We start from the raw sequence: 26142 nt of genomic DNA on the forward strand, positions 1-26142 counted from the left end.
AGCTGTTCGAAGGCAAATTTTGGCATATGAGCCCGGAGGATATGAAAGCCGTATAGCGCCATATTAATATCATTCGGTCAGCTCTTCCGCCAATGGAGCCGATTAATACTAGCCCTGTTAGGCATATCTATATTATTCTGGCTCATCCCATGAAGCTGGAAAGCGAGCGATATGCTGTGTTTTGTCCACAAGAAGATCAAAAAACACGCAATTGAGTTATTGGGCGACACCAAGATATGTTACCCATATGTGCTACCGATATGTTCTCACGATAGGCACACCTATATAGTTCCCTACAATGATGTCAGAAAGGCCGATGCTTTTCGTCATCAGTTGATATCCCAAAATAGACAGTAATGACACATGATCTCCTAACGCGCCATGCCCGCGGACGAGACTTCGGGGGTTTATTGAGTGGGTTGAGGGGATGGTTGTGCCTGTTACGATTAATGCTACTGTTCTGTTGGCGGGGGAATGGCAGCTTTGCGCTTGGCCTTTTGATGCCGCTCTGGGAACGGAGTGAGACTATGCAGAGTGTTTTTGAGGAGTCTTATGAGAGTTGGGTTTATGAGCTTGATGCTTTTTCGATGCCTGTTTATTAGATTGAGGGGTTGGGATAGGATGTTTGTTCTGGTTGCTGATTGGGCTTGGGGCTTTTCCTTTTGTCTGTAAGCTACGCATGTTCTGTATAGGTACTCGTCTGCTCATGTATCTATCACCTTGTCATCAGCTTGATGAACATGTTATCTTAAATACGTTGAACCTTTTTATTGAACAATTGACAGAGTTTTCTTGAGAAATTCATAGTGGATTATATTCAATATGTAAAAGCACGGAATAAATGGAGTACAGGCCAGTTTGTGCTCTAGAGCCAACTGCAACCCGAAGCGCCAGCCAACGATATTACAGAAAAAAGATCATTTATTCGGAGAAACAGCTACACCTAGATCACATCACGTAAAGGATGTCGGTATCTGCAAAAGTCAGTCAGAAACATCCATTAATTTCACAGATAGAGAACAATAGCTTACCAAGAGGGTGGCTGCAACTCAGCTGAGGCTTCTGGCTATATTTGGTCGAAAGCTCATCACGAATACTATTGAGCAGCTGAACATAGCTCTGCTGAGGATTCTTGCGAAGAGCAGCAATGAAAGCCCAAGACATAGCACCAGTAGCCTGGCCAGCAATCTGAGCATCCTGACTAGTCTGATCGTCCTTACTACCAGACCACATGATGACATCGGCGGGGGAGGTCTTGGTCTGCTTGTTGCGCTCGTAGACTTCGTCGCCCTTGGTGGCCTTCTTGATGAAGCCCATCGCGGTGGACATCATACTGCCCATATCACCACGCGCGTACGCGGAGACCACGCCGAGCAGGCCTTGGCCGGCTTCCTTGGCCAGGTTGGGCTCCTTGAGGATACCGGAGGTAGAGTAGATGTAGGGCAGGTCCAGGGCAGAGCCGGAGTGGCATGAGTCGAAGATTGCTGTGAGGCGGACTCCTGGTTGAAGAGATCGAACCATGATTCGGTGCATCTCGTCGTCGACGATGTGGCCGGCGGCTCGGAAATCAACTGGGTAGATCACTTCGTCGTATCCATCGTCTTCATCACCGTCCAGATCGGGTGTCTGGCCGCCGTGGCCTGCATATCTGTGTCAGTGCATTTCTAGCAGTGTCAATTTGCAGTTACACTCACCGGAGTAGTGGAAGAAGAGGGAGTCATTGGGCTGGGCATCCTTAACCAGCCAGTGCATAGCCCGCAGGATGTTGGCCTTGGTCGGCTGGCTCATTGGGTTTTGCTGGTCATCGGTCAAAATGACCATGTCCTCACGGGCGTAACCAAAGGTCTGGTTCAGGTAGGTCGACATGTTCTTGACGTCGTTGATACATCCGCGCAGCTGACCCTTCTGACCGAAATAATTGATACCAATCAACAGCGCCTTTCGCTTGCCTCTGCAGGTGGAGTATTGGAATCTGTAATTTTGCGGAGCGCCGTGACCGAAGGAGACGGGGTTGCTAGGAGGGGGTGGGGGACCACCATTTTGTCCGTAGGCTAGATGTTCAGGTTAGCTTGCGCCGTATGATGATATCCGAAAGGATGACGAACCTGGTCTTCCTTGTTGCATTGGTGGCCCCGAGGGCGCGTGCTGACTGTAACCGGACGGCGGACCCTGCTGGAAGTCGGCGTTAATATCATAAATCCAAGCCTGCGTTCTTTGTCCATATACCGTCACATACATTGTATCCATGTTGCGGGGGCGCTCCGTATGGCTGCTGAGGCGGTTGGGGTGAATGGCTGTATCCGTACGGGTTGGACTGTTGCTGCGGCGGCGGCGGTGCCTGGTGGTAAGACTGGCCCGGATAGCCGCCATAAGATGGTTGCTGTTGATGATGCATTGGTCTGCGATTCAATCCAAGTCAGTTTCTCGAAAGATCTGCGCCAGAATCAGATAGGAGATGCCATCGTACGGGTACTGTTGCGGGGGATAAGACTGCTGTGGGGGGTAACCCGGCGCGCCCGAGTAAGGCGGGTAGTAGGACATCACTTCAGTATTTCTCTGTGTCCACACGCCTTGGGGAAGGAGTAGAGTGAGGATTTAAGAAGATTGATAAAAGAGAGAACGCGATGGATGTGGAGTAAGGGAGATCCGAAGCAAAACAGATCGGAAATACGGGTGCCAAGCCTTGAACAGTTCACAGTTCACAGCCAAAAAAGAGCAGTTCACAGAGAGATTAAGAGATTTGAATATATCAAACAGGTCTGGGGACTGTAGTGCCGAGGTAGATTTGCGAGAGATCGTCACACTCGCCACTTACTAGGTTCGCGTGTAAGGGCTTTATAAGGCTTACGATTGGAAAAGACGAAAGATTTCTCTAAGAAAAAAAAGAAAAGGAGAAGGTACTGTAATGGCTTTATATCTGACATGCATCGGCAGCCCCGAGTAATCCCTGTCGAGGCCGCTTATTAGGCCCGTACTTGCAAATTATGTACTTTAAGTCTATATCTCCCGACACAGCTGGTGTCATTAGATCGTCTATGCAAGAGTTAATAGATCGGACTTGGCATTGTAATAGCATATGAATGTATCTCCGTATGAACAAGTTCTATTCCAAATACTGTCTGGCCGTGCGCGGATCGGCTCGGCCCTGAGATGCATTGGATAAATCACCTGCATGTAGATCGGATAGAACTTTCACTATGTACGGAAGACTGTATCAGGTCTGATTATGCCTACAAACTCTCTATTCTCCCTATACTCTGGTAACAGAAATTTATCTCAGACACTCCAAGCCATGACAATTCATCGCTTAGGGTCCTTTTTTGGAAATATCATCGAACATCATCGGGTTATCCTGCATCAATCGGTTTAACCGCGTCGGGGCATACCACGGCCACGGCCGCGGAGGGCCCGCTGGGCAGCACCTGGTGGCATACCGCGCTGCTGACCAGGTTGGGCGGATTCCTCGTTCTCTGTGGGATTGTTAGTTATACAAGAAACAGATAGAACACTCGAGTCACTTACTTATCGTCTCATCCACACTCAGGATCAAGCAAGAAGCTTCCACGGCGGCCTGAATGGCGTTGACCTTGACCAGACTGGGCTCCCAAACAAAGGCGGTCATGTTGTCACGGACACCCTCGTTGTCGAAGTCCACACCAGCCCAGACGTTGCCCTTGCGGTGCTCCACGCGCAGGCGGTTCAGGATGTCTGTAGCGTCGAAGCCGGCGTTGTCACACAGCTGGCGGGGAATAACCTCGAGAGCCTTGGCGAAGGCCTTGACGACGGCCTGCTGTTTGTGGGGGACGTTGCGGTCGGCAAAGCCGTGCATGTAGCTGGACAATTCCATCTCGGTAGCACCACCACCGGCGACAATAGTTGTGTTGCGCAGAGCGCGCTTAACGATCATGATAGCATCGTGCAGACTGCGCTCCACCTCGGCAATGAACTGCTCAGCGCCACCACGCAGGACGAGGGTGCAAGTCTTGGCGAGAGGGCAGTCGGAGAAGAGGTTGAAACGCTCGCCACCAATCTGGCGCTCCTCGAAGGCGCCACAGGTTCCGAGGTGGCGCTCGTGGATGTCACTGCAGGTCGACTGGGTTGCGGCTCCGGTAGCCTGGCAGACACGGTCCATGTCATCGGAAGCAACACGGCCAGCACAGAAGATGTCACGGTCCGCAAAGTACCTGCAATCACGTTAGCTGGAATGATCTAGCCCATACCAGTAGAGTACATACTGTGTAGCAAGATCACCGATGGGCAGCTTGCTGAGCACAACCTTAGCTCCAGTGTTGTGAATAGCCTCAAGCTTGTTGAAAATAATCTGCCACTCGGCATCGACGATAGCCTGGTACTCTGAAACCTGCTCAACACGGACCTCGGCGTTATCCTTCTCGCTCTTCAACTCAAGCTCAACGTTCAGGCACACAATCCCGGGGTTCTTGAAGTGCTTAGGTTGCTGTTCAAAACCGGCGTAGGAGAAGGTCTTCTTGAAAGCGACACCGTCGACGAAAAGGGAATCCTGGAGGCCACCACCGGTAATCTTCTTAACGCCGATCAACTTCTCGTTGAGATCATCCTGGTCGAGAGAGAGCACAGCATCGACAACCACTATAGCACAACTGTTGTTAGCGTTGCAGCTCGTCGGGGGAACTGGACAGGGGGCTCACTCTTTGTGAAAAAGTCCGAATTCCGCTTGATGAGCTTGCTGTTCATGGCCGTCGCGGCTAACCGTCTTAGTGTCTCGACCTTCTTCTCCTGGGTGACCGACGAGTCCATCATATCCACCGCAATCTCCTTAACCTTGTTGACCGCCATGGCGCTTGCCCTCCGCAGACCCTTAATGATGGTCTGCGAGCTGACACCCTGCTCAACGAGATCACGGACCTCCTTGAGAATCTCACCAGCGAGGACCACGACAGAGGTTGTTCCGTCACCGACTTCGGCGTCTTGGGACCGGGCGATATCCGTGAGGATGCGGGCGGCGGGATGCACAATATCCAAAAGCTATCAGATGAATGTCAGAATCATCTTTCATTGTGCCCGGTGTATGGTGTCCGATAATTTCTACGCACCTTCATAACTGTAGCTCCATCGTTCGTGATGGTCTGTCTGCCATTGGCATCGACAAGCAGGAGATCACCACCGTAAGGACCGAGAGTGCTCTTGACTGTTGCCTGCACGGCGACACAAGCATTGATGTTGGAGATGATCTGGCCCTTTCCCTGAGAGGCATCTGTGCCTGTATGTCGAAAAAGCAGTTAGCACTCTGAATCCCACCAAAACTGCCCGCACTGAACAACACATACCCTCCTTCAGCACCACAATCGTGGGGGTTTGGCCGGCGAAGGCCATTATGAAATCGGATATTACCGTTCAACGACAAAAAAAGGAATAAGAAAAGGGGTATGTTGAGTTGGAACGTCGGAGGGGTTGATCTGCCAAAATTTCCCAGAGCTGTTCCCCCAAAATCCCCCCAGTCGCGCAAGGCGGTGACCAATCAGGGCTCCTCAACCCTACGCATCAAAGGTATACTAGTACACAAACTACTCGAAAAAAATATAGTGTGTAAATGAATTTATAATATGCCATTTGAGAAGAAATAGGATGCCTAGCGTTTAGCATAAAGCATTCACTGCCCACGGTCAGCTGGTGGAGTATCGGTATCCCAGACCAGGTCTTGACGCCAAAGGAAATACCGAAATACCGAAATAAAAAGATAATAAGATACAAAAGTCTTCCCAAAAGTAATAGTAGGTTGTTCACGTAAAGTCGTAATTCCCGTCTGATGGACTTCCATACTCGTACTTGGCGAGTAAGTCGGCATCATGTTGCATGTCGTGTGCGGAAGGGTTCACCAGCCCAAGCACATCTTGCCGGAAAGGATCTGAGCCGTCGTCTACCATCATTTGATAGGCATTGCTAGCCGTATGATAGCGCATTGCATCGTCAAAGTTCATGTTCATATTATGCGGCCCGGGGGCAAAAGAGCCCATGGGGTGTTGTTGTTGGTAACGTCGTAATTGGTTTAGTTGCATCATTTGAGGGTCCACTGGCATGGGAGCGAATCCAGTCATGGGATGTACTGTGCCATGCACAGCTGTCGAAACGGGTTGGTGCATGAAAGGATTGTGGGTTGGAGTTTCCTCGGGTGCTTCCTCCATCGGCTGGTCCATTGGCTGGTCTATCGGCGGCGGGACTTTATGAGTCGGACGCGGTTCCATTGGGCTGGCCTCGATGCTGGACATATTCTCCGACACAGTCTCCGAGGGTGGTGAATCTTCTTCTTTGGTTCCAGGAAGAGGTGGTGCCTTCACAGTTTCTTTGCATTGTGGGCAATCACGAATCACGCGATTGACAGTCTCTTTGATTCGTACCCAATGGTACTTGACTGCAATAGCTGCCGTGGTTTTATTGATCCCAGCATGCTGCTTGAGATGAACCTCTTGAGAGATCTCGTACTGCTGCTGCGGGTCTGATACCACCTCTTTGTCCTTCAGCATCAGTCTCTCGGGCTCGCCGTCCTCGCCGCCAAGGAGCTTGTAATGTGTCGCTGCACTGCGAAGTCGACTCTTCTCAGCTCGATCAGCACCACGGGGGTATTTGTCATGCTTTAAGTAATAGCGGATCTTCTCGAATCGATCTTGAGACACGGAATCCTCGCCATCCAGACTCAATCCTCTACCGTAGATGATTGCATCAACAAACTCTCCGGGATGTGATTTAAGCCTGCCTCCACCAGGGACCCGTCCAATTCGTTTGAAGCCAAGGGAATCCCATAAGCGACATGATGCAACGTTGGACTCATAGACCAAGTTGAAGACAGCATACGTATAGCCCTGCAGGGGTTAGAAAGTTGGATCACAGCGTCGGCGTCGGTACTTACCAAACGGGGCGCCCATTCCAGATACGCTTCACCCATCAGCCTACCTACACCTTTGTTTCGAGCAGCGTCTGTGACAATAAAAGTTCCGTTGCAGACATGACTACTACGACCAGGGTAGTTAGGCCGAATGTGAAACCCACCAAGACAAAGCTTAGTCCAATTTGCTCCGGCGCGGTCCATGGTATGTGTCTGCTCGGCGCTCTCAATATCACCCAGAAGCATGACAACACCGAAGTTGGAGAACCAATACCGCCCAAATTGGACCAGTGGAATGGGCTCGGTCATGGCATATGTATCTCCCTTTTCAATTTCTTTGTTGAATTGATCTGAGAGATACTGCAACAGGGACCGGGGTATTTCCTCTGCTGAGGCGAAAGGTACCAGCGTGGCAATTGTAACCCGATCTCGTAGAGTGACCTGCCGCGGAGCCAGTGCAAGCGGATAGTCAAGCCCAGGGCCCGATGAAACGAGCTCTGAATCCCCATGTACCTCAGACATGATGCCCGAATTTCCCGATTTCACTGCGTGTCATGTTAGTGCATGTCCAGTGATGAATCTCCCTGTGAAAGATGGGAAATATGAGAAGAATAAAAAGACTACAAAGAACAAGGGAAAGAGACTTGACAGGGGGGTCTGTTCACTGACATTCTGCCCTGGCTTCTAGAAGGGTGTCTCGATCGCACTTCGAGGACCGCGTGAGTATTCTCGAGTCCGGAATGGCCGCACGCAAGTCGTGGTCCCCGCTGACTCAGTGCTGACTCACCCACTCAGGTAACTTAGGATTTTGCTGCCTGATATCTCAGGCCGAAATTCATATCTAACGTTATATGTTTCCTTTTTTCGGTGAGTAGTGCAATGGTGGATCTAATTCGACACCGACATTTGGTCAATCTGAGAGATCATCTTGCACTAGGGGAAGCTGGGAAGATGCCTAAGGCTCGTCTCGCCGGAGTGAGATCCCCCCGCCAAAAGCGTTGGAAGTCCTCGATCCTGCAGAGTGAATCTGACTTAGTTCAAAGCACGCCATAGTCCAGCAATCCAACATCAGACAGCTCATCTATATAATCCTGCAACATGATGCAACGCCCCCAGTTCTTCCCAAACACCTTGACCCCACCAACAATCAATACGGCCACTCTTGCCGCGAGTCTTGAGGAACTTCGTATTGCTGTTCGCAATGGAGCTGAACAAGTAAAAGAGAACACTCCCCTCCCTGAATCCTGGGGTTCTCATGGCATATTTAGGTCTTTCCCTGGTATTTAATCGCCCATTATCTCTACCTTTGTAACCCATTTGACCGGTCATGCAGGTATTGCCCTTGCCTTTCTGCGCTTGGACTATCAATCATCTATGTTAGAAGGCACCAAAGAGACCTCTACAGATTACCGTCAGCTTGGTCTGCAACGAATTCCGTCAGGTTTGCCAGAGGCACCTCTGCTGCCATCCCGCTTGTCACCAACTGGCTCTTCTTCGCCATTGACTGCCATTACTCTACGTATTCTGGCTGCACTTGCAAAGGAGGACTGGAAAAATGGAAATGCCAATATCGCGGTGGAAGACATTTCTTGTCTTCTCGATGCTGTGCAGATGGCACTGAAGAACGAACCTCTTGTTGCCCATGATGGCCGCAGAATAGGTGGAGATGAGATGATTTTTGGTCGAGCAGGACTTCTTTGGACCTTACTAAATGTCCGAACCCATACTTTCGATGAACAAACTCAGAAAGCCCTCACTCCTGTTCTGGGGAAAATCCCTGAATTAATTCGTGTGGTTATCGATGCGGGGCGACAGGGGTCGAAGAGTTACATTGAAATGAACGGGGATCAAGAGGCACATCCATTGATGTACGCATGGATGGAAGACCACTATTGTTTTGGGGCGTGAGTGATTCCCATTCTTCACAAACAGATCTATAACTCACTGACGATATCAAATAGGGTCCATGGAATCAGTAAGTATGCCATTGATCCTTCTAAATCTGTAATATTAACCATAATCTGTTTCAGCTGGCATTCTGGCCATCATCCTCTCGGCTAAACCCGATGAATTGGCTGAACATCTTCCCGTGATTGGTGATAGCATCACTGCACTTTGCAAGCTGTCCATTTCCAGTAATGGCCACCTCCCAATGGCATTGCCTCCTTTCAGCTACGGACAACGCTCCGAGCTAGTTCAATTGTGTCACGGTACCCCGGGCCTATTGATCCTTCTAGCTGCTGCTTTGAAAAACACCGCCTTGACCCGTGCCCACTGGGATCCATCCTGGGACCAGGCCATCTACTTGGGCACTGAGCGTGTCTGGGAAGAAGGATTGCTTTCCAAGGGAGGTAGTCTTTGCCACGGCATTTCAGGAAATGCCTGGCCATGGCTTCTCTTGCATCATTCTTTCGAGTATTTGTCAAAGAATATGGACGATGGCCGAGAGGCATACCTCCAGCGCGCCCAGGTACCAACGCTACCAAATCCAGACGTGTCCCAGAAGCTTACAGGCGACTTCTTCCTCTCGCGTGCACTTGCATTTATGTTGCATGCACGTGAGACCCGACCATATAATACCTCTTCCACATCTTCCGACAAGGACTACCGCATGCCGGATGAGCCTTATGCGTTGTTTGAGGGTCTTGCCGGCAATGTTTGTGCGTGGGCCGATACCTGCGCGGTGCTCCAAGCCAAATTGCGTAAAATGGAACTGGTTGAACAGGGTATCTGCGCTACATCCGGCGTTTCAAAGGACGAAGCATTTCAAGAAGCTCTACGCAAGCAGGTGGGCTTCCCAGCTCTTGGTGGAAATGGGGCCACTGGTCTCTACTGAATGGCCCCCAACTATGAAATGACGTCATATCAATCAATTCTTTCGGTTGCAGATGGAATACTTAGATCTTGGAAATGAATATACATGATCTCTATTGACTATAGTCTATTCGACTTTTGCTGTAAGCAGTCCGAGTAGTTGTAAGTTGGAGAGCCACGTGAGGTTGCCCTGTGCACGGACCCTCTATACATCGCCGTCAACTACGTGGCTCTGTCGGGCACAAGGCCAAGAGCTCCAGGGCTGATTTGATTCATCTCTTTTAAGCTTCATTTCTTACATGCTACAGACATGACAGATATGCTTCCAGCAACAATCCCAAGATCATAGTGAAGCAACGGAGATGGATCTCATTCCTCCGTCATATGAGTCCGCCACGGACAGAGATGCTTGGGCAATCATTGCTCATTATATCCCATCCAGCGACTTGTGCGCGGCATCTCTAGTCTGCCATCGATGGCATAATCTGTTTATGCCTTTTCTCTGGGGCGATCCAGCATCCCACTTTGGTACAGACAATGACGCAGTCTACGGTATGTCAATCCAAAAATATATATAGTAGAACCATAATAATCCGATTCAATACTAGTGGCTCTGACTCGTTTCAGAAGAACCCTCAAATATGCCAGACAAGAAGTAAGAGCGATGACCCATACGCTTCATCTTCCACCAGCTCTGTCAGAAATATACGGTGGCCCCCGACCGGGTTGGTTGAGGGACATCCTCGAACACCTGCCATGCCTCCAATGCTTGATGGTTTCAAAGCTGCCATTTTTTGATCATCATGCAATGACCGCATTGAAAAACAATCAGAGATCCAACCATTACAATATACGTCTGTTGTTGGCCGAGCGTGAACCAAACACAACTTCTACAAGCCTTGCCGAGACTCTTCTCTTGTTCCCCACATTGGTCTACCTTGACCTCTCATATACCACACCTGCGCGAGATCGTGGCGTTCTATGCTCGCTCTCCCAACTTGAGTATCTTCAAGTGTTGAAATTACGCGGCATCGGTTTAAAGGACAATGACGCCGAATTCCTAGCCAATGCAATTGGACAACGGGTCCGTTGTCTGGACCTGAGGGACAATATGCTCACTGATATGGCGGTCCGCTCTTTGATGGAGGCCTCTTTCCTCCCTCCGAATAGCAGGGCCCAGCCAAGACCAAGACGCACTGGGACTTCACCAGATCCTGTCTCGCAGTCTATACTCTACGGGTCTGGCTCGGACCTTTTCAAACGCCCCGATCTAGATGAGCAGTTCATGAAAATTCTCGCCCAACCAGTCTCATATCACCCGTGGGTTGAGGATTTACCACATACGGGAATCACTCATCTGTACATCACAGGGAATCAGATTTCGGTAGAAGGTGTGGCAAGCCTTTTAGCCTCTTCTCGACTGCACGCTCTCGATTTTGGTACCCTCAAGACTCCAGATGTGGCACACAAGCCCCTAAAATTTGGAGAGAAGTACCCGGGAGCTGAAAAGCTAGTGCCACTATTAGGAAAAGTCGCAGGAGACAATTTGGTCTATTTTCGAGCACACCACGCAGTTCTCACTGCAGAACCACCATCCAAAGATGCTGCACCGACGGCCCAGTTTTTACCGGAGCTTCCAGCACAGGAAAGTCCTATTGAAGCTGACGACCCTGCTGAATTGGACGCATCTCGAGAGGTTCATGAGCTACCTGAAGAGACACGACCTGTTTTTGAACTGGCTGATACGTCGATTGACGAGCCAATGAGCCCGGCCCCAACTTTGCCTAAGATTCAAGAGCCGACGACGCATGAGGATGAGCCACCGTCAGCCAGACGTGGATCGGCTTTTGCGCCGGAAGTCGTGCATCCCATCCCAATACGCAATACAAATGGTAGTATCGTGCTAGGCCCCTCTGAGGCAGGGATATCTTTCCCCGAGAGGACTGGGGGAAACACGTCGCCATCTATCTCAATGTCAGAATTCGCAATGGCCACCAGTTCCTCTCTCCGGACATTGCAATGCAGCTCCACGATATCAACAGATGATCCGAGAGCAAAAAGAATCCAAGAATTGCTGGCCAAGAGACCACGAAACAAATCAATCCCACTCCAAGGAGGGAAAGAAAGCCGGTTTCCCTACCTCCACCCATCGCATATTCCCCATATGGAAACTCTGGTTTTGACAGATGTACCGTCTCACGTGGCACCCAACTCATCAATCATCACAGCTCTCATACGGTTTATCACTGCCTGCTCCAATGAATCCTTGCTGGCAACCCTACAAGCAGGATCAGACTACTCTCTTCCACCGGGACAAGCACGCATGCGAGCCGAACAACAACGATCACGATCTCTCTTTGGTTTACGGCGATTAGTCCTCGAAATCACACCCGTCGATACAAAGTTGACTTCATGGAAACCCGGAAACCAATACAATGGCACTGGACATTCTAGCACCGGTGACCGTGATTCAGAGAACCTCTGGTCTGCTGCAGTTGATGATTTTAGTTTCTTTGGGGAAGAAGAGTGCGGAATTCCCGAGAATGATCCGGGTAAATACTTCCCAATGGCTGTGCTAAACGAAAAGGTCTCGCTTATGCCGGATGATGACTCGGCTCGTTCGCCTGATTCTCCGCGTCTTAGGCGTCATCCGTCACAAAGTAGCATAAACACCCCGAGGCCATCAGGGAAACCTGAAAAGAGTAAACAGCAGCAGATACAAACTCTTGATCTTGTTGCGGAGCTTGCGGCGTTCCGTCGTACCAAAAAGGCAGAGTATGAGCATGTGGTTCGCCTTGAGAGAGGACGGCGGAGCACGTTTGGCACCAGCACTTCCAGTCTTTCTCCATCAACACCGCAGATCTCTCTGACGAACTTTGTCGAAGGCCATTGGAAAGGGGAGGTAAAGGTTGTGCGGAACCCAAAACCCAACATGCGGACCGGAATGGTCGACATGTATGGGAACCATTTCGAGAAGGGATACTTGTACCCATGAACTTTGTACTTAAGAGATACCCAGCACCAGAACTACCATGCATCTACGTCATTGAACATGAGTTGTAGGAATTTTTGATGTTTTCTTAGTCCTATTCAGACTATGAACCTTCCTTCCTCCCAGTCATAACAAGCCGTCATCAAAGGGCTCATGCATACCGAATAAACAAAGAAGACACTTCAACTGTCTTCACTAAACGGTTGAACCATCTCTTTCGTGCTTTTTTGCATTGCCAACGTAGGAGCATGGCCGGCAGTTGTGGGGACCGAGCATTCACCCCCTGCAATCCGGTCGACAAGAAGAGTGAAGACAAAATAAAAGAATTCATTTCAAACTAGTTTCATTTTATTTTGTTCGTTGAACGAAATTGAACCTCCTTACAGAGCCTTAGCGGCAGAGGGGGGCTGGAGCTTCTTGCCGTCCTTGTTGTAGCGGATACGGGGAGGGGGAGCACGGTTGCGGCGGCCGTCACGGGAGCGGACACTAAGAGAGATTAGTATATAGTTGGGGAAAGTGGCGAGGGTTGTGTTGCACGAACCGGACGATCTTGCCGTGGATGGCGCAAGAAACGCAGTACTGGAGCTTCAGGTACATCTTGGGGACGGAGTACTCGGCGAAGACGGAGGCATCGGAGATATCCCGGATGGCGGCAGACTCGACCATGTTGCGGATGGTGAACCGCTTGATGGCCTTTATGATGTTGTTAGTATGGATGTTGAGATCGAGGTATCGAGGATCGAGGGTCGAGAGGTGATGATAGATTCAGGGATCAGGAAGACCACCACAATGCGTGCGTACCTTGTCCTTGGGGGTGCAGCGGGCGCAGTTGGAGCAGCGCACAGGCTTGACGTGGCCGCGGCCATTCTTGTTGCGACCGCTAAGAAATCAATTAGTTCTCTTGCCCCTATAGTTGCAAATCGGTCGAATCCAGTCTCCCATTCTTGTCTTCCGGCAATGTGCGGTAGTCGCGGTTTCGATGTTCGAATTGTATGTGCGTGTTCGTCATTGCGGAGATGTTGAATGGGATACTTCTTCGCCGAGGAGGGTTGTTGGTCTTACTTGTTCGCCCTCTTCTTGACCATTTTGACGGTTTGTTCTGTGGACGGTCAGGTAATGATCTTTGGGTGAAGGGGGTAGGTAGCGTACGGTTGACTTGTCGGGAGTGGGTTGTCGAAGCTCGCTCACACACAAGTCTCGTTCGGGATGGATTGGATTGCGTTGTGCGGGTAGCCCTAAGCCCTTAAGCGAGATGGATCACGTGCTTAACAGCCTTGGTGGTCAGGTGTCGAGATCAGGCCCTCATTTTGGCCATCACGTGGGGCATGACCAACATGTCTCAATCTAGCCTGGTTGGGACTAGTGCCCCCGAATAGTACCGCAGGTCATTCACTACTGTTTACTCCCGTGGGCATCGGACACCCCTGTCGGGATCGACTATTGACTGCCCTTTTTTCTTCCGCCTGTTCCCTGGTATTCTCCTTGCTTTTCTTCTCATACCTGGTCTCACAAATCTGACATCCTTGTCTTGTTTGTCTCGCCCTATTCCCCCTTCCCTCAATTTTTGGTTGCGAGTTTCCCCTTTGGGCATTATAATGTCAGCCACGGGCACTTTTCGGGGAACACCCAATAAGACGATCGGCAGAGGAAGGCTGCCCGACTTTGGAGGAGATTCCAGTGCTTCCCACATCCCTCGACCCCGTCCAGAATCTTCAGCTACCACCCATACCCCGTCCAGCGACGTTGGAAGTGGCACCATGAGCGCCGCCAGTAGCAGACAACGACAGAACCAGTCGAAGCGTGATGAGGTACGTCATACCGGAGCTGCTCAAGTGTTTTATCAGAGCAATAGGCTGACTTTCCCAGGCTATCCGCCGCAAGATGGAAGCCGACCTCAACAAGAAGAGGAACGCCCCGACGAAATCAAGAGGTTCCCGCAAAGCCCCTCCCGGTACCGTGCTCGCCCTGAAGCCCAGCCAGGCCCTCCAGATCAAGCCTTCCCTCAGCATCGCAGAGGCCGCTCAGCTGATGGCTGCTAAGAGAGAGGACTGTGTTTTGGTTACCGACGACAATGAGCGCATTGCTGGTATCTTCACTGCCAAGGATCTGGCTTTCCGTGTTATTGGAATGGGCCTCAAGGCTCGCGAGGTTTCTGTCGCGGAGATCATGACCAAGAACCCCCTGTGCGCGCGAACGGATACCAGTGCTACCGATGCGCTCGATCTCATGGTGCGAAAGGGTTTCAGACATTTGCCGGTCATGGACGAGAATCAGGATATCTCTGGTGTTTTGGATATTACAAAGTGCTTCTATGATGCCATGGAGAAGCTCGAGCGCGCCTACAGCTCGTCTCGCAAGCTGTACGACGCGTTGGAGGGTGTGCAAACAGAGCTCGGCTCCAGCCAGCCCCAGCAGGTCATCCAATATGTTGAGGCACTGCGCTCAAAGATGTCCGGCCCAACCCTTGAGACAGTTTTGGATGGCATGCCGCCAGTCACTGTTTCCGTTCGAACCACCGTTAAGGATGCTGCGGCTCTCATGAAGGAGCATCACACCACTGCCCTGCTCGTCCAGGACCAGGGATCTATTACCGGTATCTTTACCAGCAAGGACATTGTTCTCCGTGTCATTGCCCCCGGCCTTGACCCTGCTACCTGCAGTGTCGTCCGTGTTATGACTCCTCACCCCGACTTTGCCCCGTCGGATATGAGCATTCAAGCCGCTCTTCGCAAGATGCATGGTCAGTTATTTCACCCCATGTATTTGGATCATTGACATTGACTTTGCAATAGATGGCCACTACCTGAACCTCCCCGTGATGAACGAGGGTGGCGAGATCGTTGGAATGGTCGACGTGCTGAAGCTCACATACGCCACTCTTGAGCAGGTATGTTCTACAGTGACATTGGAGGGGATAACTTACTAACCGAGTGTAGATCAACACCATGTCAACTCAGGACGATGAGGGTCCCGCTTGGAACAAGTTTTGGTTGTCGATGGACCACGAGTCTGACTCTATGGTCTCTGGAAGTCAGAGCCACCAGCCGCATACCCCACACCGCTCAGTCATGAGCCCCGATCTCAACCGTTCAGGCTACGACAACAGCCTTCTCCCTAATGATTCTGCCTCGCATCACGGCGATGAGCACTCCGAAGTCGTCTCTCAGCACAACCCAGCGGACCATGCTACTCCCTTCCCCTTCAAGTTCAAGGCCCCCAGCGGCCGAGTGCACCGTGTCAATGTGCTCACCACCGACGGTGTCACCGCTCTTGTATCGCAGGTCACAGCAAAGCTTGGCAAGGAACTCGAGGCTGTTGGTGGCGAGGCCACCGTTGAGGAAGGCACCCTGAGCAATACTGGATATGCCCTTAGCTACATGGACAACGAGGGTGATACCGTCTCCATCACAACGGACCAGGATATGACAGATGCTATTGATCTGGCCCGCCGTACCCACCGCGACAAGGTCGACCTGTTCGTTCACGACCCTTCTCAGCCACCCATCCCTGCTACCGTTGAGCCTCAACCGGCTCCGGCTCCGGCTCCAGTTATGACTCCTGTTCAGGAGCAGAGCGTTGTCGATCAAGTCTCGGAAGAATCCCCTGCGCCCAAGCCCCGCTCGCAGTCCTTGCCCTCCCACTCCCCAGAGAAGGAATTGATCGCAGGTGTCCCCAATGACTTGCTACTTCCCGGTGCTATTGTTACATTGGCTGCAGTCATTGCCGGTGTGTTTATTCTCAGCCGCCCCAGCGGCCGGTAAATAACCTGGCATATTGTCCCTCTAAAACTCCCCTTCAATACTTCACTCTTTCTCCAGATTTGCCTCATCCCGGGATTTCATGAACTTTGAAGTAGATCAGAGTCATGAGTCATAGCTTCTCGACTCTCGATTGTTGCATACCCGTTTGTTTCTAATATTGATATTCTGTGTGGCCTTTAGATACCGCTGTTCGTGTTATGACCACTTGCGGCCTTCGTTTAGCCTTCAATGCAAATAATTTGTTCGAAAAGACGTCAAATAAATGATCTCGTAATTTTACCTTTCGTCCATCTACGAAAACACACCGTTAACCCAGTATCATATCCAATATCAGAACTTCCCCGGCTCTTTGTATGAAATATAGTGGCCTGATTGCCTGAAATTTACCGCATTGGACTTAGCGCCCGACAATGAACATCGTCACTATGGTTTTTTTTTTAATTTTTGAGATGAAAGTAGGTAGATGTAGTTTTCCTTGTAGAACAGTCCGAGGCTTAACGGACTTTGACCGTCTTTGTACCTTTCTCGTTGTGTCATGCTTCGCTGGGCACCATTCTCTACACTCCCCAAGGGCCATCAATCGCTCTCCTAATCAGAAATTCTGCTTTTTCACCTTCCTCCCCGCCCCACCAAAAACAAAACTCCTCCCCTTCTTAACACCCCTCCACCCCCACCAATCTACATCTAAGAGGGTTGAAAGAACTGGGTTGCTTGGATTGTCTGGAACTTGGGAACAGACACGCCCAACATGTCCTTGCTTCCCGCCGAAGTCCACACCGCGCTTTCGCAGCTGCTCCGCGCCTTGAGCACCCCCGATAATACCGTCAGATCCCAGGCGGAGGACCAACTCAACAATGACTGGGTGCAGAACCGGCCAGATGTCCTGCTCATGGGCCTGGCAGAGCAACTGGGAGGTGCTGAAGAGACACTAGTAAGTTGGACGACCTGACTCCAGGGGTGTGGTTTTTTTGAAGGGATGGCCGTTGTAAACGACCTGGATCCCGAATGGAGGCCATCTCTATACCTATCTGAGTGATTACTCGACGCTAACCTGAAATTCTCCGGATAGACGCGTGCTTTCTCCGCTGTGCTTTTCCGCAGAATCGCCACAAAGGCTCGCAAGGATCCCGTATCGGGCGACACCAAGGAGGTTTTCTCTAGCCTGCCCAATGAGCAGCGTGTTGCTATCCGCGAGAAGCTCGTTGCTTGTTTGACGAGCGAGACCGTCACCGATGTGCGCAAGAAGGTTGGAGATGCCCTGGCCGAGGTGGCTCGGCAATACACCGACAATGGTATGCGAAAATGGACCCTTTCCGTGACTATGACCATGATGGACGTTGGTTTCTGACGGTTCAACTTTGATTAATAGGTGAGCAATGGCCTGAACTTCTCGCCGTGCTCTTCCAGGCCAGCCAGAACCCCGACTCCGGCCTGCGGGAAACTGCATACCGCATCTTCACTACCACCCCCGGTATCATTGAGAGACAGCACGAAGAAGCAGTCGTGGAGGTATTCACCAAGGGATTTAAGGATGATAACATCTCCGTATGTCATTTCACATGTATACTTTCGAACTACAAGTTTGACGATGTTCCCAGGTCCGCATTGCCGCCATGGAAGCCTTTGCTTCATTGTTCCGCTCGATCTCCAAAAAGTCCCAGCCGAAGTTCTTTGGCCTCGTGCCCGACCTTCTCAACATCTTGCCTCCTCTCAAGGAAGCCTCTGAGAGCGAGGAGCTTTCTTCGGCCTTGCTCGCACTGATTGAGTTGGCGGAAATCAGCCCCAAGATGTTCAAGTCCATGTTCAACAACCTCGTCAAGTTTAGCATCAGCGTTGTCGCCGACAAAGAGCTCAGTGACCAGGTTCGCCAGAACGCACTGGAGCTCATGGCTACCTTTGCCGATTACGCTCCCAACATGTGTAAGAAGGAGACCGAGTTCGCACAGGAAATGGTCACACAGTGTCTGAGCTTGATGACCGATGTTGGTGCGGATGATGACGATGCTGAGGAGTGGAACGCCTCTGAGGATGTAAGAGTGCCAGCCATTTTGTCTTTACATTGCAAGCTAACTGTTCCAGCTTGAACCCGAGGAAAGCGACCTTAACCACATTGCTGGTGAGCAGTGCATGGATCGCCTGGCCAACAAGCTCGGTGGACAAGCCATTCTTCAGCCCGCCTTCTCCTGGATTCCCCGCATGATGTCTTCAACTGCCTGGCGCGACCGCCACGCCGCTTTGATGGCCATCTCTGCCATCTCAGAAGGCTGCCGTGATCTGATGGTCGGTGAACTGGATCAGGTTCTGGCCCTTGTTGTTCCCGCTCTTCAGGATGCCCACCCCCGAGTTCGATATGCCGGATGCAACGCTCTCGGTCAGATGAGTACCGACTTTGCTGGTACTATGCAGGAGAAGTACCACGAGATTGTTCTGACCAACATCATCCCCGTTCTCGCTTCTTCCGAGCCCCGTGTGCAGTCCCACGCTGCTGCCGCTCTGGTCAACTTCTGCGAGGAGGCCGAGCGTAGTACCCTGGAGCCCTACCTCGGCAACCTTCTCAGCCACCTCCTCGAGCTCCTGCGCAGCCCCAAGCGTTACCTTCAAGAGCAGGCCCTGTCAACCATTGCCACCATTGCCGATTCCGCCGAGAACGCTTTCGACCAGTACTACACTACCCTGATGCCGTTGCTGCTTAACGTCCTCAAGGAGGAGCAAGGCAAGGAATACCGCCTTTTGCGTGCCAAGGCCATGGAGTGTGCTACTCTGATCGCCCTGGCTGTTGGCAAGGAGAAGATGGGCCAGGATGCCCTGAACCTTGTGCAGATTCTGGGTAACATTCAGCAGAACATCGTGGATGCTGATGACCCTCAATCCCAATACCTTCTCCACTGCTGGGGCCGCATGTGCCGTGTCCTCGGCCGTGACTTTGTCCCCTACTTGCCCGGTGTTATGCCTCCTCTCCTGACTGTTGCTGCCGCCAAGGCCGATATTCAGCTCCTCGATGACGAGGACCAGATCGAGCAGGTTGAGCAGGACGACGGCTGGGAATTGGTCCCTCTTAAGGGCAAGATTATTGGAATCAAGACCAGTGCTCTCGAGGACAAGAACACCGCCATTGAATTGATCACCATCTACGCTCAAATTCTCGAGGAGAACTTCGAGCCCTATGTTATGGAGACTATGGAGAAGATCGCCGTTCCCGGTCTTGCTTTCTTCTTCCACGACCCTGTTCGTGTTTCGGCCGCCAAGCTCATTCCTCAGCTGCTCAATTCCTACAAGAAGGCACACGGTCAACAGTCACCAGGCTTCGGTGAGATGTGGAACAAGGTTGCAGAGAAGATCATCGAGGTCTTGAGCGCCGAGCCCACTGTCGACACTTTGGCCGAGATGTACCAGTGCTTCTATGAATCCGTGGAAGTTGTTGGCAGAAACTGCCTCAACGCCCAGCACATGCAGGCCTTTATCGACTCCGCCAAGTCAACTCTGGAGGATTACCAGATGCGCGTCAAGCAACGGTTGGAGGAGCAGGCCGAGCTTGAAGAAGGTGACGAGGAGAACCTCGACTACGAATACGCAATCGAGGATGACCAGAACTTGCTCAGCGATATGAACAAGGCCTTCCACACCATTTTCAAGAACCAGGGCACTTCTTTCCTACCGACCTGGCAACAGCTCATCCAGTTCTACGATGCTTTCATCACAAGCCCGGACCCCACACAACGCCAATGGGCTCTTTGCATCATGGATGATGTCCTAGAGTTCTGCGGCGAAGAGTCGTGGGCCTTCAAGGACCACATCATGCAGCCCCTGGCCTCTGGTCTGCAGGATGAGAATGCCGCCAACCGTCAAGCCGCCGCTTACGGAGTCGGTGTTGCTGCCCAGAAGGGTGGTGCCGCCTGGAGCGACTTTGTTGCTGCCAGTCTCCCCAGCCTGTTCCAGGTGACGCAGCACGCCCAATCCCGCACAGAGGAAAATGTCTTCGCCACCGAGAACGCTTCCGCCAGTATCGCCAAGATCCTCCACTACAACGCCTCCAAGGTTGCGGCTCCTCAAGACGTTGTCACCAACTGGATTGAGACCCTTCCCATCACCTTCGATGAGGAAGCTGCTCCTTACGCCTACTCTTTCATCGCACAGTTGATTGACCAGTATGTATCACCCTCCCATTTTTAAGAATTCCTAGCTAACATAATAACAGGCAAAACCCCGCTGTCTTCGCTAAGGCCGACCGCGTCTTCGGATTCATCGTGCAGGCGCTCCAGGCTTCTACCCTGCAGGGCCAGACTGCTCAACGCGTGGCTACATCTGCCAAGCAACTGGTGGCAGCCACAGGCGCAAACGCCGACCAGATCCTGGCTTCCGTCGACCCAGCCAGCCAGGAGCGCGTGCGAAAGTTCTTCCAGTAGAGCTCGGACTTTAGCTGTATCCGATTCCTCTGCCCAATTTTCTTTTATCTTCCCCGAATCATTCCCCCAATCATGTGAAATCTGACTTGTTACCCGAATCCTGAAACGTTTCGTTAATTCCTGTCTCGTACCTATGAATGCCATGAGCTTCAGACGTCGGAGACACTGCAACACTTTTCATAATCCATTTGTAGTCTTTTCTATGTATATGCACATATTAAATCTACAGCTTCGACACCCGCGCAATCTCGTTCGCAACCACCTCCTCCAACCCCATAACCTGGGGCTCCCCAATTGCCCTATTATCCCGCTCTGCATACAGCGTCCCGCCCTCAGTCCAGATCCGCCGCAGCGTCAAAACAGTAGCAGCCGGCTTCCCAGCCTCCCAAGCTTGCGTCTCCAATTCGCGCAGTCGCGCCAGCGAAGTCCGAGAAACAGACTCCCACCTCTGCCCAGTCTGCCGCTCAAACTCGGCCTGGATCTTATCCGGAGTCGTCGTAAAAGAGTTCACACACAGAGCAGAGTTACGTGTCTCGGCTGTGGCGTGGAGTAGGGTATTCAAAACGAGGGTCCCGACACTAGGAGATAGTTAGTCAATGGTCTCTCAGCCATATAACAACCTTCAAAGGAAGATTAAAAGTCAAGAAAGAAAAGAAAGCCTCACTCCTTCATAGTCGTCAAACTAATCTCCTCATCCCCCTTCTCCCCAAGCAAAACCGCCTTCCGGCCTCGGACATCCCAACCCCCCGCCTCCTCAAGCCCAGGCACAAGGTTCAAATACATCTCCGCAAACGGACCGGTAACAACATACGAGTATGACAGATCATCCCGCGAAACCTCATTCTCGATATACGCGCGCACCTTCAGTTTCTGCTGGTGCGGCTTCTCGTGCGCGGATGCGGGCCCGTATTTGATATCTGTGCCGTACTCCGAGGGCAGGAACCATTTCACGCTTGGGCTGGCGGCTGCGAGGCGGATTAGGGGGATTTGTTGGGCTAAGGTGTTGCGGCCTAGGGCTGAGATTACGGTATCGATTCCTGTGGGTTGTTAGTATCTATGTCATTGGAGGCGGGATTGGGATTGGGATTGATATATTGGGATTGGTATATGGGGGACAATGGGAGGTTCAGACCTTCATACGCGGCCTTGATAGCTTCCTCGTCTTCTACGCTACCGATGATAACCTCGACATTCTGCTGCTTCAGCTTCTCCAGGTGCGCGGCTTTGGTTTCGGCTGTATGCGGGGAAGTGAAGATTGCGACGCGGTTGAATTGGGCGCGTACGGGGAGAATGGCGTCAAGGATGAATGAGCCGATAGTTCCGGTGGCTCCGAAGAGGAGGATGTTCTTGGCGAGAGACATTGTGTAGATGCAAGTGTAGATGTAGATGCAGATGCAGATGTAGACCTCGGGATGTGGCAGATTTCGAGCTTAAGTATACTGTGGGGTGCGGGGTTGCTTATCAATAGGTGAAGACTTTATCCGGATTGCGTCAATCTTGAATACGAAGTGTGATCTATATATATTTGGAGGCAATGAGTGCTTCAGGGGCATATAGCACATAGTGTGATACTTGGCCGCTACCTATATGCACAAGTACCAACATAATATTAGGATCATACATCGATCTTAAGCTGGAGGTGCGATCTTTGGAAGAAGCACTCCAATCTATCTTCTCTACCGAGATTCGAATCAAAGAAGAGATACAAATTATAGAGGAGCAATACCCCGAGGTGAGATCGCTACAAGGAACGGAAAGAAAATTGGGAGAATGGAGAAAACCAAAGAGAACAAGCCGACTGGGCTCGAACACCAACCTAGACATAGTTCAAGCCAAAGAATGGCAACCCCGTCGATCCGATTTCTGCGATATTTGATGATTTATTGGAATTGTGTGGCAAATCGCTCATATATTGCGACAGCTTGAGATTCAGAAATCGCCCTTATCATGCACATAGACGTCAAAGTACACACTTATAACTTGAAATCTATAAATAATATGAGAAACGCAATAAGACCACTCTGACAATTCAATGGACGAAAAAGGAGTAGGTGGTAAAGTTGAACATCAAGGTAAGTTATAAGTTAAAATTAACGTTAAAGTCGAGGGACATCATGTTCGTGTGGGGCCGGAATGCTCAACCTCACCCTTTTGACCTACACTTATGTCTGCATTGCGCCCAGTCCGTCAAAGATCAAATCGAGCCTGTCTGGCCTGTCGTCAACGAAAAAGAAAATGTGACGGAAAGCTGCCATGTAACACCTGTACAGGATATGGCTACGACTGCCACTATGACTCTACCGGTCCAACAAAAGCAGTCCAAGGGCCATCCAGGTCGCAGGCCAAAGCAGCTGTGTCTGAGCCCGACCTCAAGGGTACCTCATCCTTTCCTTCGGGCATTCTTGATTCCACCAAATCACGATACATCGGCAAGTACTCCTCTGTTGCCTTCCCGCTCTGCGTGGGACTAGAGGTGCAAGCGGCGAAGCCTCCGCGACTGCATTCTTTCGGCTATCACACTGGTATCCGAAAGGAGCCTGATTCAATAGCCAGCCTTCAACTTGCCAAACGGATGTCCTGGAATACAGCAAGAACTCTGCTGGAATTTTTCTTTGCCACCATCCATCCCGTATTTGGATTCCTCGACAAGGACCATCTCTACGAGCGGTGCGAAACACACTGGCATGGTCAACCACAAACCCTTGACTTCGAGGCTATTGTCTGTGGTGTGGTCGCACTCGCTTCGTTATTTAATGGATCATTAGATCAAGAAGAAGAAATGTGGTTGATCTTGCATGCGAAAGAAATCCTAGAGGATCCTATTGTTGGCCGGTTTCCATCCATAGACCAAATAGCAGCATGGATCTTACGGACAATCTACATCCGCGCTACCACTCGACCGCATGTAGCTTGGATCTGCAGTTGCACCACCATGCATCTCGTCGAGGCGACAGGGCTGAACCAAGCACCACAGTTCGTCATGTTGACAACCAACAAGGGCGTTCAAGGCTCCACGCCGGAACGGTCGGATATTGTGAAAAGGACCGCACGGGTTGCACATTCTTTGCATGTCATCATAGCATACGAATACGGCCGATCGGTCATGAACTTGGACTTCCCAGCCCAGAATGCTTTAGCCCTGTCAAATCACGCGGGGGATTTCACTCCCCGCTTATGCAGTCTCGTTGAAGCTGTACCACTGACTCCGATGGGTGCGGACTCTGCAGCGACAATACAGGATCTCTCTTCGGCTATTAAGAAACTAGCAGACACACCTGCCGATCACGATTTTCTTGTTCTCGTCCGAGCAGATCTGGTCTTCTCTATCTATCGCCGCCTTCGTCTATTAGAGCCAAGTCTACGACAAAGCCTGCTCGATGAGGTGATCTCCACGGGCATATCTGCTTTACCCGCGGCTCGTGCGCTTGCGAGTCAAAACCAGCCATGGTGGAATGTCATCAGCACCGTATTTCAATTCGTCTGCGTTCTTCTGGCCATTGATACCCATGCCAGTATCGCAAATTTATCCAACGCCATGGATACCTTAGGAATTATTGTGGACCATCTGAAAACTCATCTGGCCACTGAAGCTCTAGTTACTGCCCGAAACCTTGTGCGAGCTTCGCTAGATCGAAGGCGCAAGGGTGTTGAAATCTTGGAGGGCATTGTTGGACCATCCGCTTCAGATGATGCAGTGGAAGGTCCGGATTCTCACCTGCCACAAGATCTGGACTTTTCAACTTCATTCTCATATGATCAACATCCCGTTGATCTTGATTTCATGTTAAATATGGACTTTCTTACTTGATTCACATTATCTATAGGGCTGTATGAAATAGACTGCCCTTTATGATAAATGGACCCTCGCTCTACTCTCTAACGGTATTAGGGAAGGCGTTATATTAATTTACTAATGTCCACCGTCTACTTTGTGCCTTGTTTGAAATTGAAGTGAATCTGCACGCTCTAGGCATGTAGGCTCACTTTGATTCCAGTAAGGCACAAAGTATACGTACCGTGGATATTGAAAGTAACAGCAGTTTATTTAACATCGCTCTATCTATATTGGGATGAATCTCTCGACACTAGGCTACAACAGGGGACATATATCTGTACACTCTCTGTTTTCGCCTCTTTTTTGCCCATTCCGAGTGCCTCGGGTTGATCGTCTAGATCATATAAAGGTGGGTGCGTGAAAGGAATTATGGCCTCTGTTTTATTTCCAATATCTCATTCCATTTCAATGACAACCTGCTCCCCAGCCCTTCCATAACCCTCATCAACACAATTCTCAATCCTCACTGTTCTAAAAGACCCTTCATCCTGCGCACATAACACTCCCTGCTCAATCCACCGCTCAAGAGACCGCAACAACCCCGCCGCATCCCCAATAGTCGGACTAACAGAATTACACCCAACAAGCGTAATCTCCTTTCGATACGCCTGGAAGATATCAAACGACACCTTTTTACTAACATCACCCCGGGGCGCCGCAATCCAAGCATAACGCCCCTTCCGCGCCAACGACTCAACAGCAGCATCCATCAACGCAACATCCCCAACAGTATCAACAACAACGTCAACACCCTCCCCACCAGTCAATTCCACAAGTCGCAAAGTAAGCTCTGCAGCCGGGTTCTCCCCCGACAAAAGGATATCAGGGTTGGTAGCCTGCGCCCTCCGAGCAGCAGTCAATACCCGCCTACACCCCATAGCCCGTGCAATTTGCACAGCAGTCGACCCCACCGCGCCCGTGGCACCAAGGACAAGAACTATATCATTGGGTTTAACCTGCGCTCTTTGCAGGCAGATCAGGGCAGTGGTAAACGGTACGCCGACTGTCGCGGCTTGCAGTGCGGATAGAGAGGATGGTTTCTCGACCAAGGCTTCGTGTGGTATGAGGCAATATTGCGCGTGGGAACCATCACTTGTAAAGCCGAGACTTGATCCACTAGTGCCGTATACTTGCTTTCCGATCCAGGATTTGGATGTGTTGGTTGTGTCGGTTTCGGATATCTCTACCACCGTGCCGGAGAAATCTCGGCCTGGGATACGTGGGAGGGTCGTTGATGGGAAGAGGCCTTGGGCGTTCAGGCGGTCGGAGGGATGGATACATGCATAGTTTATTTTGACTAATGCGTGACCCGGTTTGAGGGGTGGGATTGGGAGTGTTTGCAGTGATAGTGTTGGGGATGAGGTTGTTGAGCGGGTTATTTGGAGGGCTTTCATTGTTTTGGACATTTTGGACGGAGATTGAAGAGGCCGAAGAAAGATCAATTGATACAGTGAGTGGTGTTATTATCCTTTATATTC

The 26142-nt window shown here is 51.0% G+C and overlaps 11 protein-coding genes across 11 annotated transcripts; 5 read left to right on the plus strand and 6 right to left on the minus strand.

Annotated features, from left to right (window-relative positions):
- Positions 1-948: 948 nt before the first annotated feature.
- On the minus strand, positions 949-2541 carry PENARI_c001G07441 (caspase family protein; the record flags this gene model as incomplete). Its single annotated transcript, XM_022626714.1, has 6 exons — positions 949-974; positions 1032-1640; positions 1695-2051; positions 2106-2172; positions 2237-2399; positions 2468-2541. 6 exons carry the CDS (start codon positions 2539-2541, stop codon positions 949-951), a joined length of 1296 nt encoding a protein of 431 aa, XP_022493532.1.
- An 825-nt stretch (positions 2542-3366) lies between these two features.
- On the minus strand, positions 3367-5352 carry PENARI_c001G12295 (chaperonin-containing T-complex subunit CCT7; the record flags this gene model as incomplete). The annotated part of the gene is made up of 6 exons (XM_022627099.1): positions 3367-3470; positions 3523-4184; positions 4236-4608; positions 4668-5004; positions 5073-5239; positions 5307-5352. 6 exons carry the CDS (start codon positions 5350-5352, stop codon positions 3367-3369), a joined length of 1689 nt encoding a protein of 562 aa, XP_022493910.1.
- A 407-nt stretch (positions 5353-5759) lies between these two features.
- Positions 5760-7381, minus strand: PENARI_c001G05169 (putative histone acetyltransferase Spt10; the record flags this gene model as incomplete). The annotated part of the gene is made up of 2 exons (XM_022626529.1): positions 5760-6836; positions 6884-7381. 2 exons carry the CDS (start codon positions 7379-7381, stop codon positions 5760-5762), a joined length of 1575 nt encoding a protein of 524 aa, XP_022493080.1.
- A 576-nt stretch (positions 7382-7957) lies between these two features.
- Positions 7958-9695, plus strand: PENARI_c001G03266 (lanthionine synthetase C family protein; the record flags this gene model as incomplete). The annotated part of the gene is made up of 4 exons (XM_022626370.1): positions 7958-8138; positions 8193-8763; positions 8821-8834; positions 8890-9695. 4 exons carry the CDS (start codon positions 7958-7960, stop codon positions 9693-9695), a joined length of 1572 nt encoding a protein of 523 aa, XP_022493290.1.
- A 786-nt stretch (positions 9696-10481) lies between these two features.
- Positions 10482-12668, plus strand: PENARI_c001G10866 (uncharacterized protein; the record flags this gene model as incomplete). The annotated part of the gene is made up of 1 exon (XM_022626982.1): positions 10482-12668. The coding sequence occupies one exon, from the start codon at positions 10482-10484 to the stop codon at positions 12666-12668; it is 2187 nt and encodes a 728-aa protein (XP_022493134.1).
- A 377-nt stretch (positions 12669-13045) lies between these two features.
- On the minus strand, positions 13046-13750 carry PENARI_c001G12436 (40S ribosomal protein eS26; the record flags this gene model as incomplete). The annotated part of the gene is made up of 4 exons (XM_022627115.1): positions 13046-13151; positions 13207-13358; positions 13467-13545; positions 13728-13750. The coding sequence occupies 4 exons, from the start codon at positions 13748-13750 to the stop codon at positions 13046-13048; spliced, it is 360 nt and encodes a 119-aa protein (XP_022493930.1).
- A 672-nt stretch (positions 13751-14422) lies between these two features.
- Positions 14423-16426, plus strand: PENARI_c001G12143 (CBS and PB1 domain protein; the record flags this gene model as incomplete). The annotated part of the gene is made up of 4 exons (XM_022627085.1): positions 14423-14473; positions 14532-15405; positions 15458-15552; positions 15602-16426. The coding sequence occupies 4 exons, from the start codon at positions 14423-14425 to the stop codon at positions 16424-16426; spliced, it is 1845 nt and encodes a 614-aa protein (XP_022493828.1).
- Positions 16427-17174: 748 nt separating this feature from the next.
- Positions 17175-20829, plus strand: PENARI_c001G12276 (nuclear import receptor PSE1; the record flags this gene model as incomplete). The annotated part of the gene is made up of 6 exons (XM_022627098.1): positions 17175-17357; positions 17496-17718; positions 17796-17971; positions 18025-18456; positions 18506-20571; positions 20622-20829. 6 exons carry the CDS (start codon positions 17175-17177, stop codon positions 20827-20829), a joined length of 3288 nt encoding a protein of 1095 aa, XP_022493407.1.
- A 223-nt stretch (positions 20830-21052) lies between these two features.
- Positions 21053-22190, minus strand: PENARI_c001G03848 (uncharacterized protein; the record flags this gene model as incomplete). The annotated part of the gene is made up of 3 exons (XM_022626432.1): positions 21053-21407; positions 21494-21866; positions 21962-22190. The coding sequence occupies 3 exons, from the start codon at positions 22188-22190 to the stop codon at positions 21053-21055; spliced, it is 957 nt and encodes a 318-aa protein (XP_022493452.1).
- A 772-nt stretch (positions 22191-22962) lies between these two features.
- On the plus strand, positions 22963-24637 carry PENARI_c001G07916 (putative C6 transcription factor; the record flags this gene model as incomplete). Its single annotated transcript, XM_022626760.1, has 2 exons — positions 22963-23011; positions 23100-24637. The coding sequence occupies 2 exons, from the start codon at positions 22963-22965 to the stop codon at positions 24635-24637; spliced, it is 1587 nt and encodes a 528-aa protein (XP_022493688.1).
- A 422-nt stretch (positions 24638-25059) lies between these two features.
- Positions 25060-26070, minus strand: PENARI_c001G07545 (quinone oxidoreductase family protein; the record flags this gene model as incomplete). Its single annotated transcript, XM_022626725.1, has 1 exon — positions 25060-26070. One exon carries the CDS (start codon positions 26068-26070, stop codon positions 25060-25062), a length of 1011 nt encoding a protein of 336 aa, XP_022493498.1.
- Between the last annotated feature and the right edge of the window lie 72 nt (positions 26071-26142).

Source organism: Penicillium arizonense, assembly GCF_001773325.1.
Source record: "Penicillium arizonense strain CBS 141311 chromosome Unknown PENARI_contig001, whole genome shotgun sequence".
In the NCBI taxonomy this organism is placed as follows: domain Eukaryota; kingdom Fungi; phylum Ascomycota; class Eurotiomycetes; order Eurotiales; family Aspergillaceae; genus Penicillium; species Penicillium arizonense.